The sequence below is a fragment of the Lissotriton vulgaris genome, chromosome 8 (genome assembly GCF_964263255.1).
Source record: "Lissotriton vulgaris chromosome 8, aLisVul1.2, whole genome shotgun sequence".
NCBI lineage: Eukaryota > Metazoa > Chordata > Amphibia > Caudata > Salamandridae > Lissotriton > Lissotriton vulgaris.
Window position 1 is genome coordinate 1,282,151,889 of NC_141696.1, and position 18,031 is coordinate 1,282,169,919.

The 18,031-nt window shown below is 43.9% G+C and overlaps 1 protein-coding gene across 2 annotated transcripts in view; it reads right to left on the bottom strand.

The window, feature by feature from the left end:
• Positions 1-18,031, bottom strand: part of IFT88 (intraflagellar transport 88) — a 536,518-nt gene that overhangs the window by 328,485 nt on the left and 190,002 nt on the right. For both annotated transcript variants that reach the window (XM_086935210.1, XM_086935211.1), the window contains exon 13: positions 16,137-16,207. In XM_086935210.1, the coding sequence (XP_086791336.1) occupies positions 16,137-16,207 (71 nt within the window). The remainder of the gene's footprint in view (positions 1-16,136; positions 16,208-18,031) is intronic.

Here is an 18,031-nt window from a genome sequence, read left to right on the forward strand (position 1 = left end):
GGACTAGCTGCCGGGGCCGCCCAAGTTTCCGTAATTAGGAGCAGATCTAGTCTCTGAGAATCTATCAGCTCAGAGATTTCGAGTCTGTGCTTGGGGAGAGAGCGTGCATTAATAAGCGCTCCACGCGTAATCAGAGGAGAGTTTATATTAGGTCCTGGTGCTAGTAAAGAGTGTTTGGAGCATGGGCGTGGTGAGGGCGTAGAGACTGAAGCCACAGTTTAGACAAACGGCACGCTTCTTTGGCTGTAATAGACCAATAGGTGGCAGTTTCCGGGAGGGTTACCACGCCGGCCGAGCCTACCTTTTTCCCCGCTGAGGCATGCCGTCTGTCCTTCGTGGCTGTGGGGCGGCCGGGCTTTGCTTCGCCGCAGTCCATCTTCCTGCACTTCCGGCTGGCCGGGCTTGGCTCTGCCGGTCGGGAGAACAAGTGAACTACAGCCCCCAGCAGCCTTCACGCCAGGACGCCTCCCCCCTCATCTAGCAGCGCCAGGAGGCGCATAAAGCGACGCCCACTGCCGAGGACCTGGTGGCAGTTTCCGGGAGGGTTACCATGCCGGCCGAGCCTACCTTTTGCTCCGCTGAGGCGTGCTGTCTGTCCTTCGTGGCTGTGGGGCGGCCGGGCTTTGCTCCGCCGCAGTCCATCTTCCTGCACTTCCGGCTGGCCGGGCTTGGCTCCGCCGGTCGGGAGAACAAGTGAACTACAGCCCCCAGCAGCCTTCACGCCAGGACGCCGCCCCCTCATCTAGCAGCGCCAAGAGGTGCATAAAGCGACGCCCACTTCCTCGTCCGGCGAGGACGCGCGCGGGACGCACCGGGCGAAGCCCGGGCAAAGGGCGGGCCCTCTGAGGCCCTCAGAGACCGAACGAGACTGGGCTGGGCCACCTCCCTTGGCACTGTGAACACACCAACTAAGGTAACCACTTCTCACGCTCGAGACGAATGGGTAGTGGCCATCGATAGCTCACATGGAGGCCAAAAGAAAGGCTGTGGCCAAAAAGACACCAATACATACACGATCTGCAACCAGGAAATTAACATTGGCGCAAACCCCAATACCTACCCTAACCGCAATTGATAGAATGTTGCAGCAAACAATTGGGGTTGTTGTGAATGCGATTGAAAGCACTGAAAGAAGACTATCCTTGCCACCTAGTATGTGCTTAATTACTCAATCGCCACAAGTTGTGAACTCCCCTGCAAATACAACTAATGTAACAACACTATCACATGACTCGATGTTATTACAATCTTTCGCAGGTCTGCCAGGGAATGATTTAAACCAGGTTGTTGCGCTGCAACCTTTAGAACCTACTGTGTTTTCTGCTAGGGAGAGCAGATTATCGTTAACACCCAATTTGATAACAAGTAACATACCCCAACCCCCAACATTGAATGATGTGCCTAATGACACAGGGGAGATGGATGGTTGCGATATCAATGACATTATCCCTATCGCTGATTCAACTAACACTAGTTTGTTAAGCAGTGTGACTGACCACGGGTCTACCCGGCCCAAAGGTAAACCCACTCACAGTAGGAAACTGCTGTTAGTTAATAAACTGGGCAAGAGATATAGATGCAAAAGGAAGAAAGTAACCCAAACTTCAACAGATCATGGAAGGGAGGGAGAGGTACTGCAACATAGCTCAAAGGAGAAACTAACCCCTATTAACATAGAGGGACTGGCGCAACACATAAAGAATATGATAAAATCCTACATTACACCAGTGACCGAAATCTTAGAATCCCTTAGTAAAAAAGTGGAGAATTTGGAAAAACTGGGCATTGCCAATTTAGATATTCTAGAACATCTGGGCACGCAAGTCAAGTCACCTATAACTAACAACAGGGAGACCGAGCAAAAACCCGCCAAGCAGTGCAACTAGAGTCCCTAGTATAGCCACTATGGCAGCGACCCCGGTAGCAACCACAAGTGGAGTGAAAATGTTACCTACCATCGCCCCAAATGTAACAACGGGCCAGAAAGTCGCTGTGGGACAAAGGGAGACAGGTGGCCCCAGTTACAATAACACAATCTTACCTGCACCTAGGCGCCACATTAATAATACCATCCCTGCTACGATTAACCTTCCACCGGAATGTAGACCATATGTAGCTATCCTCGCTAATGTCCCTAAACTGAAGCCTACCCAATTTGAAAATCAGGAAACACTGAAAAACAAAACCCTGCACTGGCTCGCGAAAAACTGTGGATTTCCAACACAAGGGGCAAATCAGATTATTTCCACACAGAGAGTAGGTTGGGTGGGACCAAGTAAAAAGGAGATAAATGGGGACTGTATAGTTATAAACTATAGGGCTACTGAATGGGCAAGAGACTCAATTTTAAATGCACCAATGCCATCTAATCATGAATATAACACCACGTTGTTCCCACTTGACTACTTCTATAGGAACCAGTTAGGAAGACAAACCACAAAGCAGACTTTTAAGCACCCTAGAGCTGTACACTTCAACAACCCCAATTTACCCTCTGTACCAGCACCATTGTATAATGTATATGACAATTTCACAATTCCGATCTGCAACAGATTTCAGGTGTTTAACTCACTAGAGGAGAACGACTGACTGAATGTACCATCTATGATCCCACTTTGTGAATCCATTGTATCTGGTGAAATAGCTACAACTGAACACGACTAGCACTGAACAATGTAAAAATCTCGATGCAATTATTCCAATTGTAACCACCTCTACAGATATAAACCAGAACGTGAGTCTAGAAACACCGTCACTGATCGACTATCCTGATGTTACACAAGGCAACCCTGTCGACTTTTTAAAGGTCACCACTTGGAATATAGCGGGAATTGCTGCTAAACTAACTACTCCGTTCTGGGATAATTTCATCATACAGGGTCACGACATAATATGTCTGCAAGAGACGTGGCATAAAGATCAAATACAAGTGGAAGGATATACCACCTACAGTGTGACAGCAGTAGCATCTAAGGCAGGTAGAGCAAAGGGCGGTTTATTGACTCTGGTATCCACTAAATTAACGGAATTCAGTACTGGTGGATATGTGGAGGTGGGTCAGCATGCATCAGTTTTACGATTGACACATAATGAATGTAGGGACTTACTTATTGTGAATTTTTATAATAATATTGTGGGGCCCAACCGCGGTATGGTCGTATCGGATGTCGAGCAGGCAATAGAAGAAACACTTGTATTATCAAGCAAATGCCCTGTAAAACTCTGGGCAGGAGATTTCAATATCCAAGCATGCAGTCACGCTCAGAAGGGGATTTGTGGACATCGAGAGGAGTACCCTGGTGGTGATAGTATTATCTTTAATCATTTCCCCCACAATAATTATGGAAGTGCACTGAACAATCTGGTAGCTAAATTAGACCTGGAACTACTAGATTGTACTAAGAATAAAAATAACGAGAAGTGCCCAACATTTAGAGGGAGAGATGCCCACTCAAACATTGACCATATCTTGGAGTCTAATGGTTCTGTCTATTCCAATGTCTGGGTAATAGAACAGCCAGTGAGTGATCACAATAGTATATCAATGAATTAATGGGCTGGGGCCCAAAAACAAATGTGTATGGTAGACCCGTCCATGGGATTGTGGCTGAGAGACCAAATGGCATGAGGATCAAGTGGATCAAAATAGACCCCAATAAATTAATGGTGGATATTATCCGCAAATGTAATAGAGAGGTAGGCTATTGCTTAGCGCCTAATGTGATCGCGTCCACTTTACTTTCTAATTTTTTTCAAATAACTAATACTATTGAGAATTCCTTGGTAGTAAGAAATAGAAAGCCTAAGAGAAATAAAGCTACATGGTTTGATAAGCACTGCGCCCAGTCATTAAAAAAGCTAAAAACAGCGCTTGATGTTAAGCCGAGAGATAAAGATAAAATCAGAGAAGAGCGACTTAACTATAAAATTGCCTTAGCATCTAGAAAAAAAGAGTTGCAAAATGAAGCATGGCTGAAATTGGATATGGCGGCAGAAACAAAAGACCACAAATTATTCTGGGAAATTGTAAATGGCCCCTTTTTAAAGAACGATAATATCCCTGAAATTAGTTCGCATGTTAGTTGCCAAGCATGGATTACCCATTTTACTGGGATTTTTAACTCTGATTTTAATCCAGATGGGTCCATTTTAAGTGTTGATACAGTACCATGCCCTAAATGGCAGAAAATGCAGTTATTTTTAACTTTAAATGAAGTTACAGAGGCAATCAAAAATGGTAAGGGTGGCAAAGCACCTGGGCCTGATGGGGTGCCCATGGACTTTTATAAACACGAAGTGACTCTATGGGCACCAATATTAACACGTTATTTTAACGCGGCCGTAGAAGACAGTTTACCTATAACATGGGGGCAGTTAATCATTGTGCCACTTTATAAAAAAGGCTCCAGGTCTGAAGCACGAAACTATCGTCCCATTTCACTCTTGGACTCGACAGTTAAAATCCTTAGTCGTGTCCTATTAGTGAGATTGGAAGCCTGGGCCAGGGAAAATGAAATCTTATCCCCAGTGCAGTATGGGTTCCGCAAGGGGATGGGAACAATGGAGCAGTGCGTGAACCTGGAACTAATAGTCAGCAAGTACACCAAAGCTAAAGACGGTAATCTATTCTTGTGCTTTGCTGACTTGAGTTCAGCATTCGACCTGGTAGAACACGCACTGCTCTGGCCTATCTTGCTGGCAATGGGTGCGTCTGTTGAAATCATCCATCTCCTTGCCAGGCTGTACGACAACCTGTCCAGCAAAGTCAGATTTGGAACAGATGGAGAGTGCACCCCCTTTTTTAAAATCAAGAGAGGAATTCGACAAGTATGCGTACTTGCCCCACTCCTTTTCTCCCTTTTTATAAATCAAGTAGATCAAATTTTAAGACAAACTAATGCAGATGCACCTATTATTAACGGTAACCCAATCCCAATCCTCTTATATGCGGACGACGCGGTCCTTCTTTCCAGGACCCAAAATGGATTGCAACATCGGATCAATAGGTTCCACACATTTACTGAAAGTAGAAAGCTGAAAATTAATAAAGGAAAGACCGTCACAATGACATGTGGCAAGAAACCAAGAAAATGTAGGTCCTTTTTTTTAGAGGGGGAGAGATTAGAATCCGTTAGGAGTTTTTGTTACTTAGGCATCACTTTTTCAGGAGATGGGAGATGGGCTAGTGAACAAGAAAGTGTCCTTTTTAAAATGGCTAGGAACACAAGCTGCGTTTTTAGATTTGCTGCTAAATTAGGGGGTCGTAGAATACATGAAATGTTGTCAATATATAATTCAAGATATATAACATCAGCCATATATGGGGCCGGGATATGGGGCTACAGTGCACAGAGTGCTAACTTGATTCAGTGTGAGGAAAACGTGTTTTTAAAACGATTAATTTGTGCCCCGGCTACGGCCTCAACTGAGATAGTACATAGGGAACTTGGCATGAATTATGTTAATGATTTAATTGCTTTACGACCCTTGTCCCTATGGCGCTCAATCTGGGCAAAGGAAGAGACAAAATTTACTCAGGATGTAATTTCTGATTGTTTAAAGCTCGATCGCCGCTCAAATATCCCCTGGTTATGCCACATACAACACTGGTATAAGACACTGTACGGTTACAACATCTTTGAAGATTTAATAACGGGGTCCGTGTTGTCGAAGCGGGAGCTCAAAGTTTCATTCTTTAAACATACAGATGGGATTAGAATGGAAAGATATGTAAAACAAAGTACAATTAATCTATATCTGAAATATAACATCAATGAAGGCTTCCAAACTTACCTAACTGTCGTTAGTACCAGTTCCCACCGTTTTGTATTAACACGTTTGCGGTTGGGAATTGTGCACCATCTCGTGGCATTCCCTACAATCAAGAAACCCGGTACATGTTTTTGTCCCTGTGATGGCAAATCCAAACAGAGTTCTTGTCACTTTTTGCTATTTTGTAACTTTTATACTCCTCTCAGGAAATTTTATCTGAAACCCATCTTTTTAAAATACAATACGCGTGGTACAAAAACAGCGATGCAATTGATGTTTAATTTAGAGACCCCAGATGTATGTTTCTATGTGGCCACTTATATTTTAAAATGTATTTTTGCACGGAAATCAATTATTGTATGAACTCAACCAATGATGCATTTTTATGACAGCTTGGCATTTGATTAAACTGCTTAGCACAGTGAACCCCTTTATATATGTAGAAATCAAATACCACCACTTACATCACTTATAGCACTTTATACTGCGAATTTGCACATGTCCTGTTAGTAGAATGTAGTGAGAAACATTCCTAGAGCATCCGGTTTTGTGCTGCTAAATGTATACTGCACTTTAGGAAGGATGGTACAGTCACTTTGCACTTTATTATGCTAGTTTGCACATCTACTTCCAGACGTATGCACTAAATAGGCCCTTTAAATGGCAGACATGTGCTGCTATTGTATACTGTGTCCAGAAAGAACGGTATTGCTGCTTTGCACTTTATCTTGCCACTTTGCACATGTACTAGTAGAAGTATGCTCCAATGTAAGCTGTACATATGTAAGGATGATATAATTAATTTTGCACTTTAATACTGCTAAATTTGCACATACACTAGTAGACAAATGCACTAAAAAGCACTTTAAAGACTGTCGGATATGTGGTGTTAAATGTATACCGTATTCAAGTAATCATGGCATTTGGCAAACCAAAATTGATACAAATGTATGCTGTATTTATTTTATTTTTATGTTGTTGCTATATGGTTGTATTCATACATACCGAATAAAGCATTTTGAAATTGAAATTGAAATTGGCATAAGTTAAAACATAAACATTTGTTTAACACAGATGGAGATGTGGTGTTAAAATTCCGTAGCTCTATACTGGTAAATGACAAGAGCGTCAGCGCCTGGGTGGAAAAACTGGAAGCATCTCTGGCGCTTGGTGCGATGCGGGTGCAGGCGGGTTTGCCTTTGGCGCGCCTTCCACACGCTCTCCACTGCAAGTAGCCCTCCCTTGAAGGGGGCGTGGTAATGGCATAATCAAGGATTTAAGGAAAACCGTTAGACCAAAGCAAACGGGACTTAAAATCGGGGTCCAGCAACACCCGCAGCTGTTACATGCTCCCTTTGAAGAGGTGCTTACTGGTAAAGCAAAGTCAAAAAAATAAAAAGTGAGAAAATAAACTCATAAAACGATTAAAAAATGGGGAGGATTACTCCCTCTAAAGATGGCGCCCGCTGACAGGGATCCAGCCACATCCCAAAATGGCAAGACTGCCTACAGGGAAAAGAAAGGACAAGTGTTTCTCAGGAGGAGCTGCGTGGATGCGCTCCACACTGCGTTAAGTAGCTCTCCTTTGAAGGGGCGTGGTCATGGTGTAATCAAGGATTCAAGGAAAACCGATAGGCCAAAGAAAATGGGAATAAAAACCAGGGTCCAGCAACCCCTGCAGCTGTTACAGGCTCCCATGTAAGAGCTGCGTCCTGGTAAAGCAAATTCAACAAAGTAAACAGTGAGAAAATGAATTCATAAAACTATTAAAAACTCCATCTAAATATGGCGACGGCTGTCAGGGATCCAGGCACATCCCAAAATGGCAAGGCTGCCAACAAGGAAAAGAAAGGGCAAGTGTTGCTCAGGAGGAGCTGAGCTATATGCTTAAAGTGGAGATGTGGGCAGGGGAATCACTGAATGGGGGAAGCTTCCACGGTGCGCAAGGATTAACGGACGAAGGTGCCGCTGCGAAGACACCACACTGTACCGCCCAAAACTTCCACGCTTCATGTCCCTGCGGGACTCCATCAAAACTGAGACTGGGACTGAGACAGAGATGACCTGAGAGACTGCAGCCCAGCTGACCCTTTTACATATTGCCATACCCACAGCCGATATGCATTATTAGTTACTGTATTCTGCCCCCCCCCCAACATAGTTGATGCTACCTAATCTGTTTCTTGGGTAATTCTGTGTTGACTTTTATCATTTAGACGACAGATGCTTCATGGGGAGAAGTGTAGGGTGGGGGGTTCGGAGGGAACTCTTTTGGCCTTCTTTTTGACGTTGGTTCTTATTTTTCAAGTTACATTACCAGGGCAGTCAGAACCCTCTTCAGAGTACGCTTCCCTCTCCAGGTACTCTAAATGGCCCGGACTTGACCCCTTGACCCTCTTTAGGGCTACAACATACTAACCTCGAATGTTAACAGGAATAATAAGAAGACCAATCGAGAGGCGGCCATGTGATATGCCACATGGTTCCACTCTACAGTCCTAATGTTTTAGGAGACTCACTTGTTGGGAACACAATGCTCCTTCTTACGTAGACATGGATAATCTGGGGTATACCATGCGAGGTATACCATGCAGGATATACCCAGGGTTCTCAGAGTGTAGCTATCCTTCACAAGAAAACATTCCCTCTGCTTGTCCATAAAGTGTCCATGGACCCCTTGGGTCACGCTGTGACTGTTACCAGAATCTTGGTGGGTTGCATGTGGTTGCTCATTAGCGTCTATTCCTCCCCCACTTGTTAGATTCCCCATTAGAGGCAGGTCACAGTTGCTGACTACTTTAATCCTGGGTTTCACCATCTTAGGTGGTGACTTCAATGCCATAATGGACACTCAACATGACACAGATTCCTGTTCGGTGACCCCCAGATCTCCGTGCCGTCATACGTGGCTTTTTTTACTTTTGCCACCTCCACCACTCTAAATAGGCAGTACACATACTGCACCCCGCCTGTACTGCACCTCTTCCTGTCTAGATTACTTCTCACCCATTCTACAGACATCAGCAATATGATCTGCACTCATATACTCCCAAGGCGACTCTCAGACCACTGGACTATGTTGCTGTCTGTTGTTAAGGAGATGGTTAATCAGAGAGGGTACCAGCCCGTCTGAATGCCTAGTGTTTCCTAGACGATGCATTTAAAGAATATCTCAAAGGTATTTGTACTGACTATTTTGACTTGAATGTGATGCATTTACAGAATATCTGTAGGGTACTATTACTGACTATTTTGACTTGTATATGTGCGCAGCCTGCTCTCCTACCATGCTCTGGGAGGCCTTTAAAATGGTTCTAAGAAGAGAGTGCTTTTTTCATATATACATGGTAAAACTCGGGAGCTGGAACTCCTGCACCTGGAGCACAAGATTAGCCGCCTGGCATAGGCAGCTCTGACCTACCCCACTGAGGGAATCCTGCAGCAGTTTGAATCAGCCCGTCTTACCTTCAAACAAAAGCTCATTGACACAGCCCACCTGGGCTGGCTACATTACCAGAGATGGGTATACAATCTGGGGGGCAGAGCAGGAAAGATACTCTACTGGCTCGCAAGCAGAAATAGAATGCACAGCTTTGTTTCCGAGCTGCATGCCTCAATAAGAGAGATGGTTCGGACAGCGGGCCCCATAGCGGCTGAATTAATTTCCCATTTAGTGATCAATAGACTCATCAGCCACCTCCCTACCTGAGAGAGACAACCCCATTACACAGGACCTGCCAATGAGAACACTCTCAGAGGCAGACAGACCGGAACTCTATCTTCCCCTCTCCACAACAGAGATCCTATAGGCACTTGGGGAAAATACCTGGTCCTAATTGTTCCTCATTTGAACGTTTCAAAAGATACTCCTTCCTGCTCCCTGTTAATCCCCAGGCACTTCTCTCCCCCCTCCAGGAGTGTACATCCACCCGCTCTATCTCTTTAATTAACTGTAAAATCTAATATCCTTGCCCAGGTTACAGTTTCATGCCCAATAGAAGCACTAGGCATTGCCTTCGAAGCTTACATTTAGCCTTCACCAACGCGGACGAGTTGCCGCATGATAGTGCACTCCCCCTAATTGATATAGAGCGCAGTTTCAACACAGTTCAGTGGCCCTTCTTGCTGGCAGTCCTCCGAAAAATGCAATTTGGAACCCAATTCATTCAAAGGGATGAAACAATCTATACAGATTTGTGGGCCCTAGTCCGAGTCACCGGGGTAATCACACTTGTGTTCCCTATCAAGAGAGGTATCCAACAAAGTTGACAGCTCTGTTAGACCTATTAGCCTTAGGGTGGCCTTTTTCAAACTTTTGTTCTGCTTACCTCCTCTTTTTGCTGACCTTAGGACTCTGGCCACTTTTACCACTGCTGAACACCGTTAAAGTGCATGTGCCTCTCCCCTAAACATGGTTACATTTGATTTATCCACAACTGGGATATTTAATTTATCTGTAAGTCCCTAGTAGAGTGCCCTACAAGTGCCCAGGGCCTGTAAATTAAATGCTCTAGTGGGCCTGCAGCACTAATTGAGTCACCCATATTAGAAGCCCTTTAAACATGTCTCAGGCCTACCACTGTATGTACAGTTTTACTTCCACTTCGACCTGGCATTTAAAACCATTTGCCAAGCCTTAAACTCCCCTTTTATTACACATATGTCCCCCTTTAGGTAGGCCTTAGGTAGCTCACAGTGTAGGGTGCTGTGTAAGTAACAAATAGGACATATACTTTCAAGTTTTGCATGTTCTGGTAGTGGAAAACACCCAAATTTGATTTTCTCTACTATAAGGCCCACTTCTCTTATAGGTTAATATTAGGAATTTCTTAATACACCTTTAAGCTGTAATTTCTGATTAGAAAGGAGTAGCTTTGTCATGTTTCATATCTTTGGAATGGTAACAATAAATCCTCTTTACTGGTAAAGTTGGATTTATCAATACTATTTTAGAAATGTCACTTTTAAAAAGTGGAAATTTCTCTGCTCCTTTAGCGCTGTATGAATGTCACCTGTCTCAAATACACGCGTGGGGGGATGGGGATGGGGCTGACAGCATTCCCTCTAGATAGTCACACATGCCTGAGTGCCCATCTGCATCCTGATGGTTCATCCTGGGCAGGATGGGAGGCAGGAACTAACACACCTGAATAGGCAGTGTCCTGTCCCGACACAAAGGGTGGCTATCCCCCCTGTAGTAAGTCTGGAGCCAGGGCTGGAAAGAAAGGACCTCTGTGCACTTTAAAGACCCTTCTTTTAGGTCAACCCCACTTCAACGGCGCAACTGAGTCTCTGACCCCACCAGATCAGACACTTCTGACCCTTTAAAGAACCTTTGTCAGAAGAACTGCTGTGATGCTGCAAGCAATGTCACTCTGCTGGACTGCTGCTCTGAAAGAACTTCTTTTCTGCTGTGCCCGCCCAGCTTCCCTTTGACCCTGCTGAGGGAAAGATGAACTTTGCCTTGAACCCAGCGTGATCTCCAAGGGCTTGTTGGCTTGCCTCCTGTTGCTTGAGACTCAGGGATTTCAAAGTTTCTGCTCCTACTCCTGTGCCTGGTCTAATGGAAGTGGACCCAGATACTTGCTCCGAAGAAAGACGCATCTCCAGTCTGTGTGGAGACGAACCGGTGCATCAACCCTGTGCAGCGAGCAGAATCAGTGCATCACATTCGGAACCAGCGCACCACATCCAAGAACCAACATATTGCCGCTGCTGCAGTGTGGGAAGATCGACGCAACCCCTTTACTGCATGGAGAAACCTGAAGCATGAACTACGGAACCAACGCCTCTCTGCTGGTCGCACCATCTTTGGAACCAACACATTGCCACCACTGCAAAAACTACGCATCACCTCGACAACAGGATCGACATTGAAGGATCGCTCGTCTGCATTCCACATCTCGCTGCTGCATCAAGGATCAAGGTACTGTGTTCAGAGGGCCTGTGAGGCTCCTGTATTCGACCCGCGCTCCATCACAGTCGGCCTGAACTCTTGACTTTACCCCGGTCCAACGTGACCAGATAACCCGCATTGGAGCATAGGGCTTCTAAGTGCTACAGATACTTGTTATATCTTGACTTTTACTTAATGGATTCTTGTTGTATTGGTTTAGATTTATATATAAAATCCCAATAAATTTTTTCTAACCTGGTGTGGAGTCTTTTTGTGGTGTTTTCATTGTGTTACCGTGTGCTGGGCGCATACCTAGTTTACACATTGCCTCCTAAGTTAGGCCTGTCTGCTCAGTGCCAAGCTACCAGAGGGTGAGCACAGGATAATTTATGGTGTGTGGCTGACTTACCCCGACTAAGATTGTGGTCCCTACTTGGACAGGGTGCATACCTCTGCAGCTAGAGACCCAATTTCTAACACCCTCGCAGAGCTGATACAAGTGGACAGCAGGGTGCGTAGTTTCCAATGGAAAGGGAAGCATGAATATCATATTTCTCTGTATGCAGACACTATGGTCCAGCAACTTCACATTACCATTGCCCGCCTCATGGAACTTCTGAGCATTTAGGGGGATGCCTTAGGGATTAGAGTGAACTGGTTTAAGTTGACTGTTGTCCGTATATGGGGCGAGGTGCAGTTGGCATTAATGAAGACCAGGCACCAGTTGGCAGGAGACAGTTTTGAGTATCTTAGTATGACAATCGCCATCTCCCAACAGCACTACTGGGAATTAAACATAGTTCTACTGTTAGCGAAGGGAAAGAGTGATTTAATGCCCAAGTTAGATGGGGCTCTCAAGGGCAGAAAACCGCTCGAATACCAGTGAACAGGGGTGTCCACCAGGGCTTTGTATCAGCTCACACCCTATTCTCTCTGTATGTGAACGGGGTGGTTGAATATTTACAACGAATACCTTCTGATGCTCCAGCCGTGGCGGACGAAAACATTTCCACCCTCCTGTTCGCTGACGACACCCTCCTCATCTCAAAGACCCCAAATGGCCTGCAGAGTCTCTTGGACAGCTTTCAATCATTCTGCTCCAACAGAGGGCTGGTCATTAACACCATGAAAACAAAGTTCCTAGTGCTAAATCCCCCAAGGACACTTAGGAACCAACCCTTACTAAATTGCGTCCCACTAGAGAGGGTTACCACATTCGATTACTTAGGCATTCTTATTACCGATTCCATGCTCTGGAGCTCTCACACGCAAAAAGTGCTCCTGAATCACAAAAGGGTAGCGTGGGCAATACTTAAAGAACATCGCTTCTCAATGAGCAGACCAATCGCCCCGCCATTGCTATTTACAAGGCCAGAGGAGTGAGCTCGGCCCTTTATGGTGCCGAACTCTGGGGTTTCACCAACATAGATCAAATTACTAGATCAGAAAATAAATTTCTAAAAGAGCTAATGAGGCTCCCCCAGAGGACCCCCACTAAGCCTCTACTGCACGACCTAGGTTGCCACTCACTCAGAGATGTTGCAAGACTTTGCCCCCTCCTGTTTTGGGCCCGCTTGTGGCGGACACCAGAACTGTCAAAATATGCAGCGGGGTTAAGCGAAGTAATGAGTATGGATGGGTGGCATACGATCAAATGGTTAAAAGATGTACAAAAAACTTTTGCACGATCTTGATCTTAAAGAGGCATGGACAAATAGAACCTCTCCACCCAAGGCAGAAATTAAGAAGGCGTACTGGCTTTGGGTCAGCAAGCAGGGCCTCCTCAATCCCAAAATAGGTAGGCTGACAGAGGAGTTTATGCAACACAAGCACTTCATCCGTCTTGAACCCTACCTAGACATCATACAAAAACCATATGATAGAGCTCTGTATTTTGAGTTCAGGGTAGGCTCACTCCTTACACGAGAGCTGACTGCGCAATGGAAGCCTCCTCATCAAACACCAGCTTTCTGCCCAAGCTGTGAGGCTACTCTTGAGTCAACTGCACACATTATGTTCGCTTGTCCAGCCTACAAAGCACCAAGGGAGCACTGGCTCAAACCAGTCTGCAAAGAGCTGGGCCCCAGCAGCCGTCATGATGCACTGCGCATCTTAAGATCTGACGCACGGGATCTCTATGTTTGTGGATTGGCCAAATTTTTAAGATGGGCATGGAGTATTAGATCAAGAAATTTGAATGCTAATTCTTAAATACTCCTGTGGCTATGTGTTTCCCGTTCGCTGTATATTGTACTTTTTTCTACGTTGAATATGCAATTTTTATCTATTTATTACTCGGATTTTAATGAATTTTGCTAGTCTTATAATTTCGGTACATTAACTACTTGTTAAAATGTATTCTGTTTTTATCTGTATACCTTTTTATTCTGGATTATACAGCTTTTAAGATATGTTTTATTGAAATAAAGCTATTATGACTGACTGACTGATTTAATGTTGTGGACCTTCCTGCAGTGTACCATGGCGTGCCGGGCGCGTTATTTCAGATTATTTCCCTCACTTGCTTTCTGGATGTTCTGCAATACTATCTTGTCGCCCACTTTTTTCACAGACCTGCAAGCACACGTTAACACTTTCCTTTGGGCAGAAAAAAAGACCCAGAGTCTCCTTCGAGAAGGGCCACTTATCACCATACAAGGCAGGGCTAGGCTGGGCAGATGTCAAATTGGACTACTGGACTTCCCAGATGAATAATATAAATTATTGCCTGTATCTCGATAGGGAGGACCCTGTCACCAGCTGGATCTCATCAACCCCAATGGCATGCTCACTCTACTATACAGCAACGCCCCAAACCCCTCACTCTCTGTCTCCCATTACGAGACTCCCTGTTCTCTGCCGATATGCTGACCTTAAACATTGCTAATTAACATCAAATAGTATGGCAAAGTGACAGCCGCAACACTGCTGTGGTACGGCACATTTGGCCAAAAAGCGAACCACTCCAGGATTACCCGTTGGGATTTAATTGGAGTCTCCAATCTTTGGGACTTTTGGACGCAAAGTAACGTTAAGTCATTCCACAAATTCCTCCTATATTCCTCCCAATTATAACAATATTTGAAGTTGATCCCCTCCTGCAACTCAGAGCCAAGTGGGAGGCGAGTCTGGAACCCTATAAGGACAGTGAGTCAGCGGAGGTGAGGATGGCTCCCAGGCAACTAGCTATGCGCTTTCGCCTCATCCAGTTTAAATATTTTCATCAACTCTCCTACTCCCCTGCTCACCTGGGTCATACTGGCAGTCCTGCATGCCTTCATGGTGATTCCTTGCCAAGCACCTTTTATCACACTATTTGGGAGTGCCCAGTCATTTGCACTTACTGGCAAGCTGTCAGCAAAGCCCTCACCAGACCTGTGGGGAGGACGTCGCCTGGAATCAGACACAAAAACAGCCCTGCTGGGTATCATGAACACCTTAGAGGAAGCAGAGCACCACTTGAGCCATAATAGTATGGGCTATTTGGTTGCAAAGTGGGACATGGCGTGCCATTGACATGATGCCTGAGCCCCCACTATCACAGAGTGGACCAGTGGAATGAACCATTGCATTATGTTAGAGAAGCTGATATATAAGGCCTGAGGGGTGCAAAAGAAATATGAACATTTTGGAATTCCTGGATTCAGATCAATGGAGCACTGGCTTAGTGTCAGACCATCTGTTTGAACTTCTACTTGTGAGGGATGGGAGTGTAAATCAGCAAGTAATTTAGTTGACAGTACTAGTGGCTGGGGATAAAATGTACCGACTCAAGGCACATATTTTTTGTAATATTTTATTTCAATGTAAAATCAATTAAAAAAATATATATATTAAAAAAAAGTGAACACATCCTACTAATACACTCGTGCACCATCTCACAGACATAGGCATGCACACACACACACATACACACACACTCCCCCACCAGTGAAACTTGCACTGCCACTGGACCTATTCTCTAATGTGAGGAAATATGCCCTGCTTCTGCTTATGTTGTACTAAATATGAGCGAAGGCTGCATTACTGCTGCCGTGCTGTACCTGTTCTAGGTGTCTGAAGAAGCATGCAAAGCTGCCATTTGTGTTGTACCTGTTCTGTGTGAATGAGTAAACCTGCCCAAGGGCTGTTGTCAAGGGTCCTGCACCCACTGTTTGCATCAAGGAAGCTTGCATTACTTCAACCCATGCTGTCTTTAAGTTGCTACTACAGTTGGATAAAACTCTTCTCACTATACAGAAGTCAAAGCAATTGGTGCTGCTAATGTATGTTTTTAACTAATTTAGACTAAGTAATTTGCACCTGAAAATGGGAGAGGGCAGGAAACGGTTTAGTTCTGAAAGGTTACTAAATATATAATAAACACTGCAGGAATGGATATAGAGTACATCCTGGATCTGTTTCAGACATCAGAGGCACATGAAGTAGTGAATCTTTATAAGAATGTAGTATAGTAAAAAATAATTACCTTTCACGTTCCATTTCCCGGAGATGGTCATTTTTAATGGCTTCTATCACTAGGGTGGTGTGTGGATCATCCTACAAAAAAAGTACATTTCTTCATGAACTTAAATTTGCTGTTGTGAAGAAGGTCTGATACATCTCCTTATGATACAGAAGTAGCATGTTTAGGAACAAGAGAGGGTGTCATCGCCATGAGCAAGAGCATAAAATTGAATCAATGTAAATATAAGAGAGTACTCATACTCTAAACTCTAATCACACGCAGACATCTTATTATTTAGATTAGGACAATAGTTTTCCGAGTAGCACTTACTGTAAAACCACTGGTCCTTCTATGTCTAATTATGATATTCATTCATACCAGTAAATTATTAAGTGTTTTAACAAATCAATAAATACAAAAAGCTAAAAGGAAGGTGAGGTGGTATGTGAATATACAACAAACAATCAAAAAGCCACTTAGCAAGTACGCAACAGAAAAAAAACATTTCTATACTACATAACTTTCTGATTGATGTATGGGCTATCTCTTCTATGTTTGTAAGAATGCAGATGTTGTTTTGCCCTTCTTTCATAAGTTTTAAAGTTTTCATCAGGACTGTTTTTTTAGGACACTGAAATCTATGAAAAGAATAAAAAATAAAATATTTTTAGGAAGAATTGGAGGTCGGGGTGGTTTTTAACACAGAGATACCAACAGAAACACCTACTGAGATTACTGGTGCCGAACAATCACCAGAAGAGTATTAGCATAGGGTGTCAAAGATCATTTATACTAAGGAATCACAAAAAATCTGAGGTAGGCACTAATCTGAAGCTGTAAATTGCACCAAAAAAAATTAAAATGAAATAGGGAGGCCTATTTAAGACTCAGAAAAGGATGGGGTTAGGAAATCCAAGGAGGGACTTTACTTACTTCATCAAGAAGACCAGTGTAATGAATGAACAGGCAGAGATTCCTGTGCAAGTGGGTTGACAGTGCAACTGATCATTGCCCCCTCATAAGAGTCTCTGTGGGCATTGACACCAAAATGGGATAAAGTATATTATATGCTATTTCCTACGTGCAACAGAACCTATATCTTCATAGTGCTAGAGTAATAACCCCAAAAACTATAACTAGGTTGAAGTTTATGACAAATTAAAAGTAGTCGTAAACAGTTAAGTTTTCAAATGTTTTCTGCTAAGTAGAAGTGAAGTTTGTGAGCGTAGGGTAATTGGAAGAAGATTCCTCTTTTTGGGGGCTGTTAAAGGAAAATCCCTCTTGCAAAGTTTTGGCCCAGAAGTTTGAGATGACAAGTAAATGTTCGCCACTAGAGTGTAAAGGTCAAGTTGGAGAATGGATGCCATATATACTGATTAGAAAGGGAGGAGCATGACCATAGAAAATCTTATGGATAACGACTAAGAACTGGAAACAAATTCTATATTCAACCTCTAAACAGTTGAAACAAAACAGGTATAATATAATCCTTTCTAGATGCATTTCACAAAGGAAGCTAGCAGCTGGATTCTTAATCAGCTGTAGTTGTCTAAACTATTTTTTGGCAAGACTAGATAGCAAAAGTTAGCATAATGTAGAGCAGGTTAAAGCTGCTCATTAGAAGCCCATATAACAGAGGTTTCCAGCTTGTGATTCTGGTACCTCAAGTTTAGAAAAACGTTTACTATTCATTGCAAGAAGTTTTCATAAACAAGTAGTAACCACTGTGTGGTATCTTGCCTTCTTCTCTACTCTGTCCTTTCTTTGTGTCCTGTACTTTGCTGCTTGTATGGGCTTCTAATGAGCAGCTTGCATTTGGAATTCTGCTTATGATTTTTAACAGTGTTCACTGGGAGAGGGAGCGGACTGATAGTAGAGGGCCTGGAATTGATGTTTCAACTGTTTGTACAGTAGTT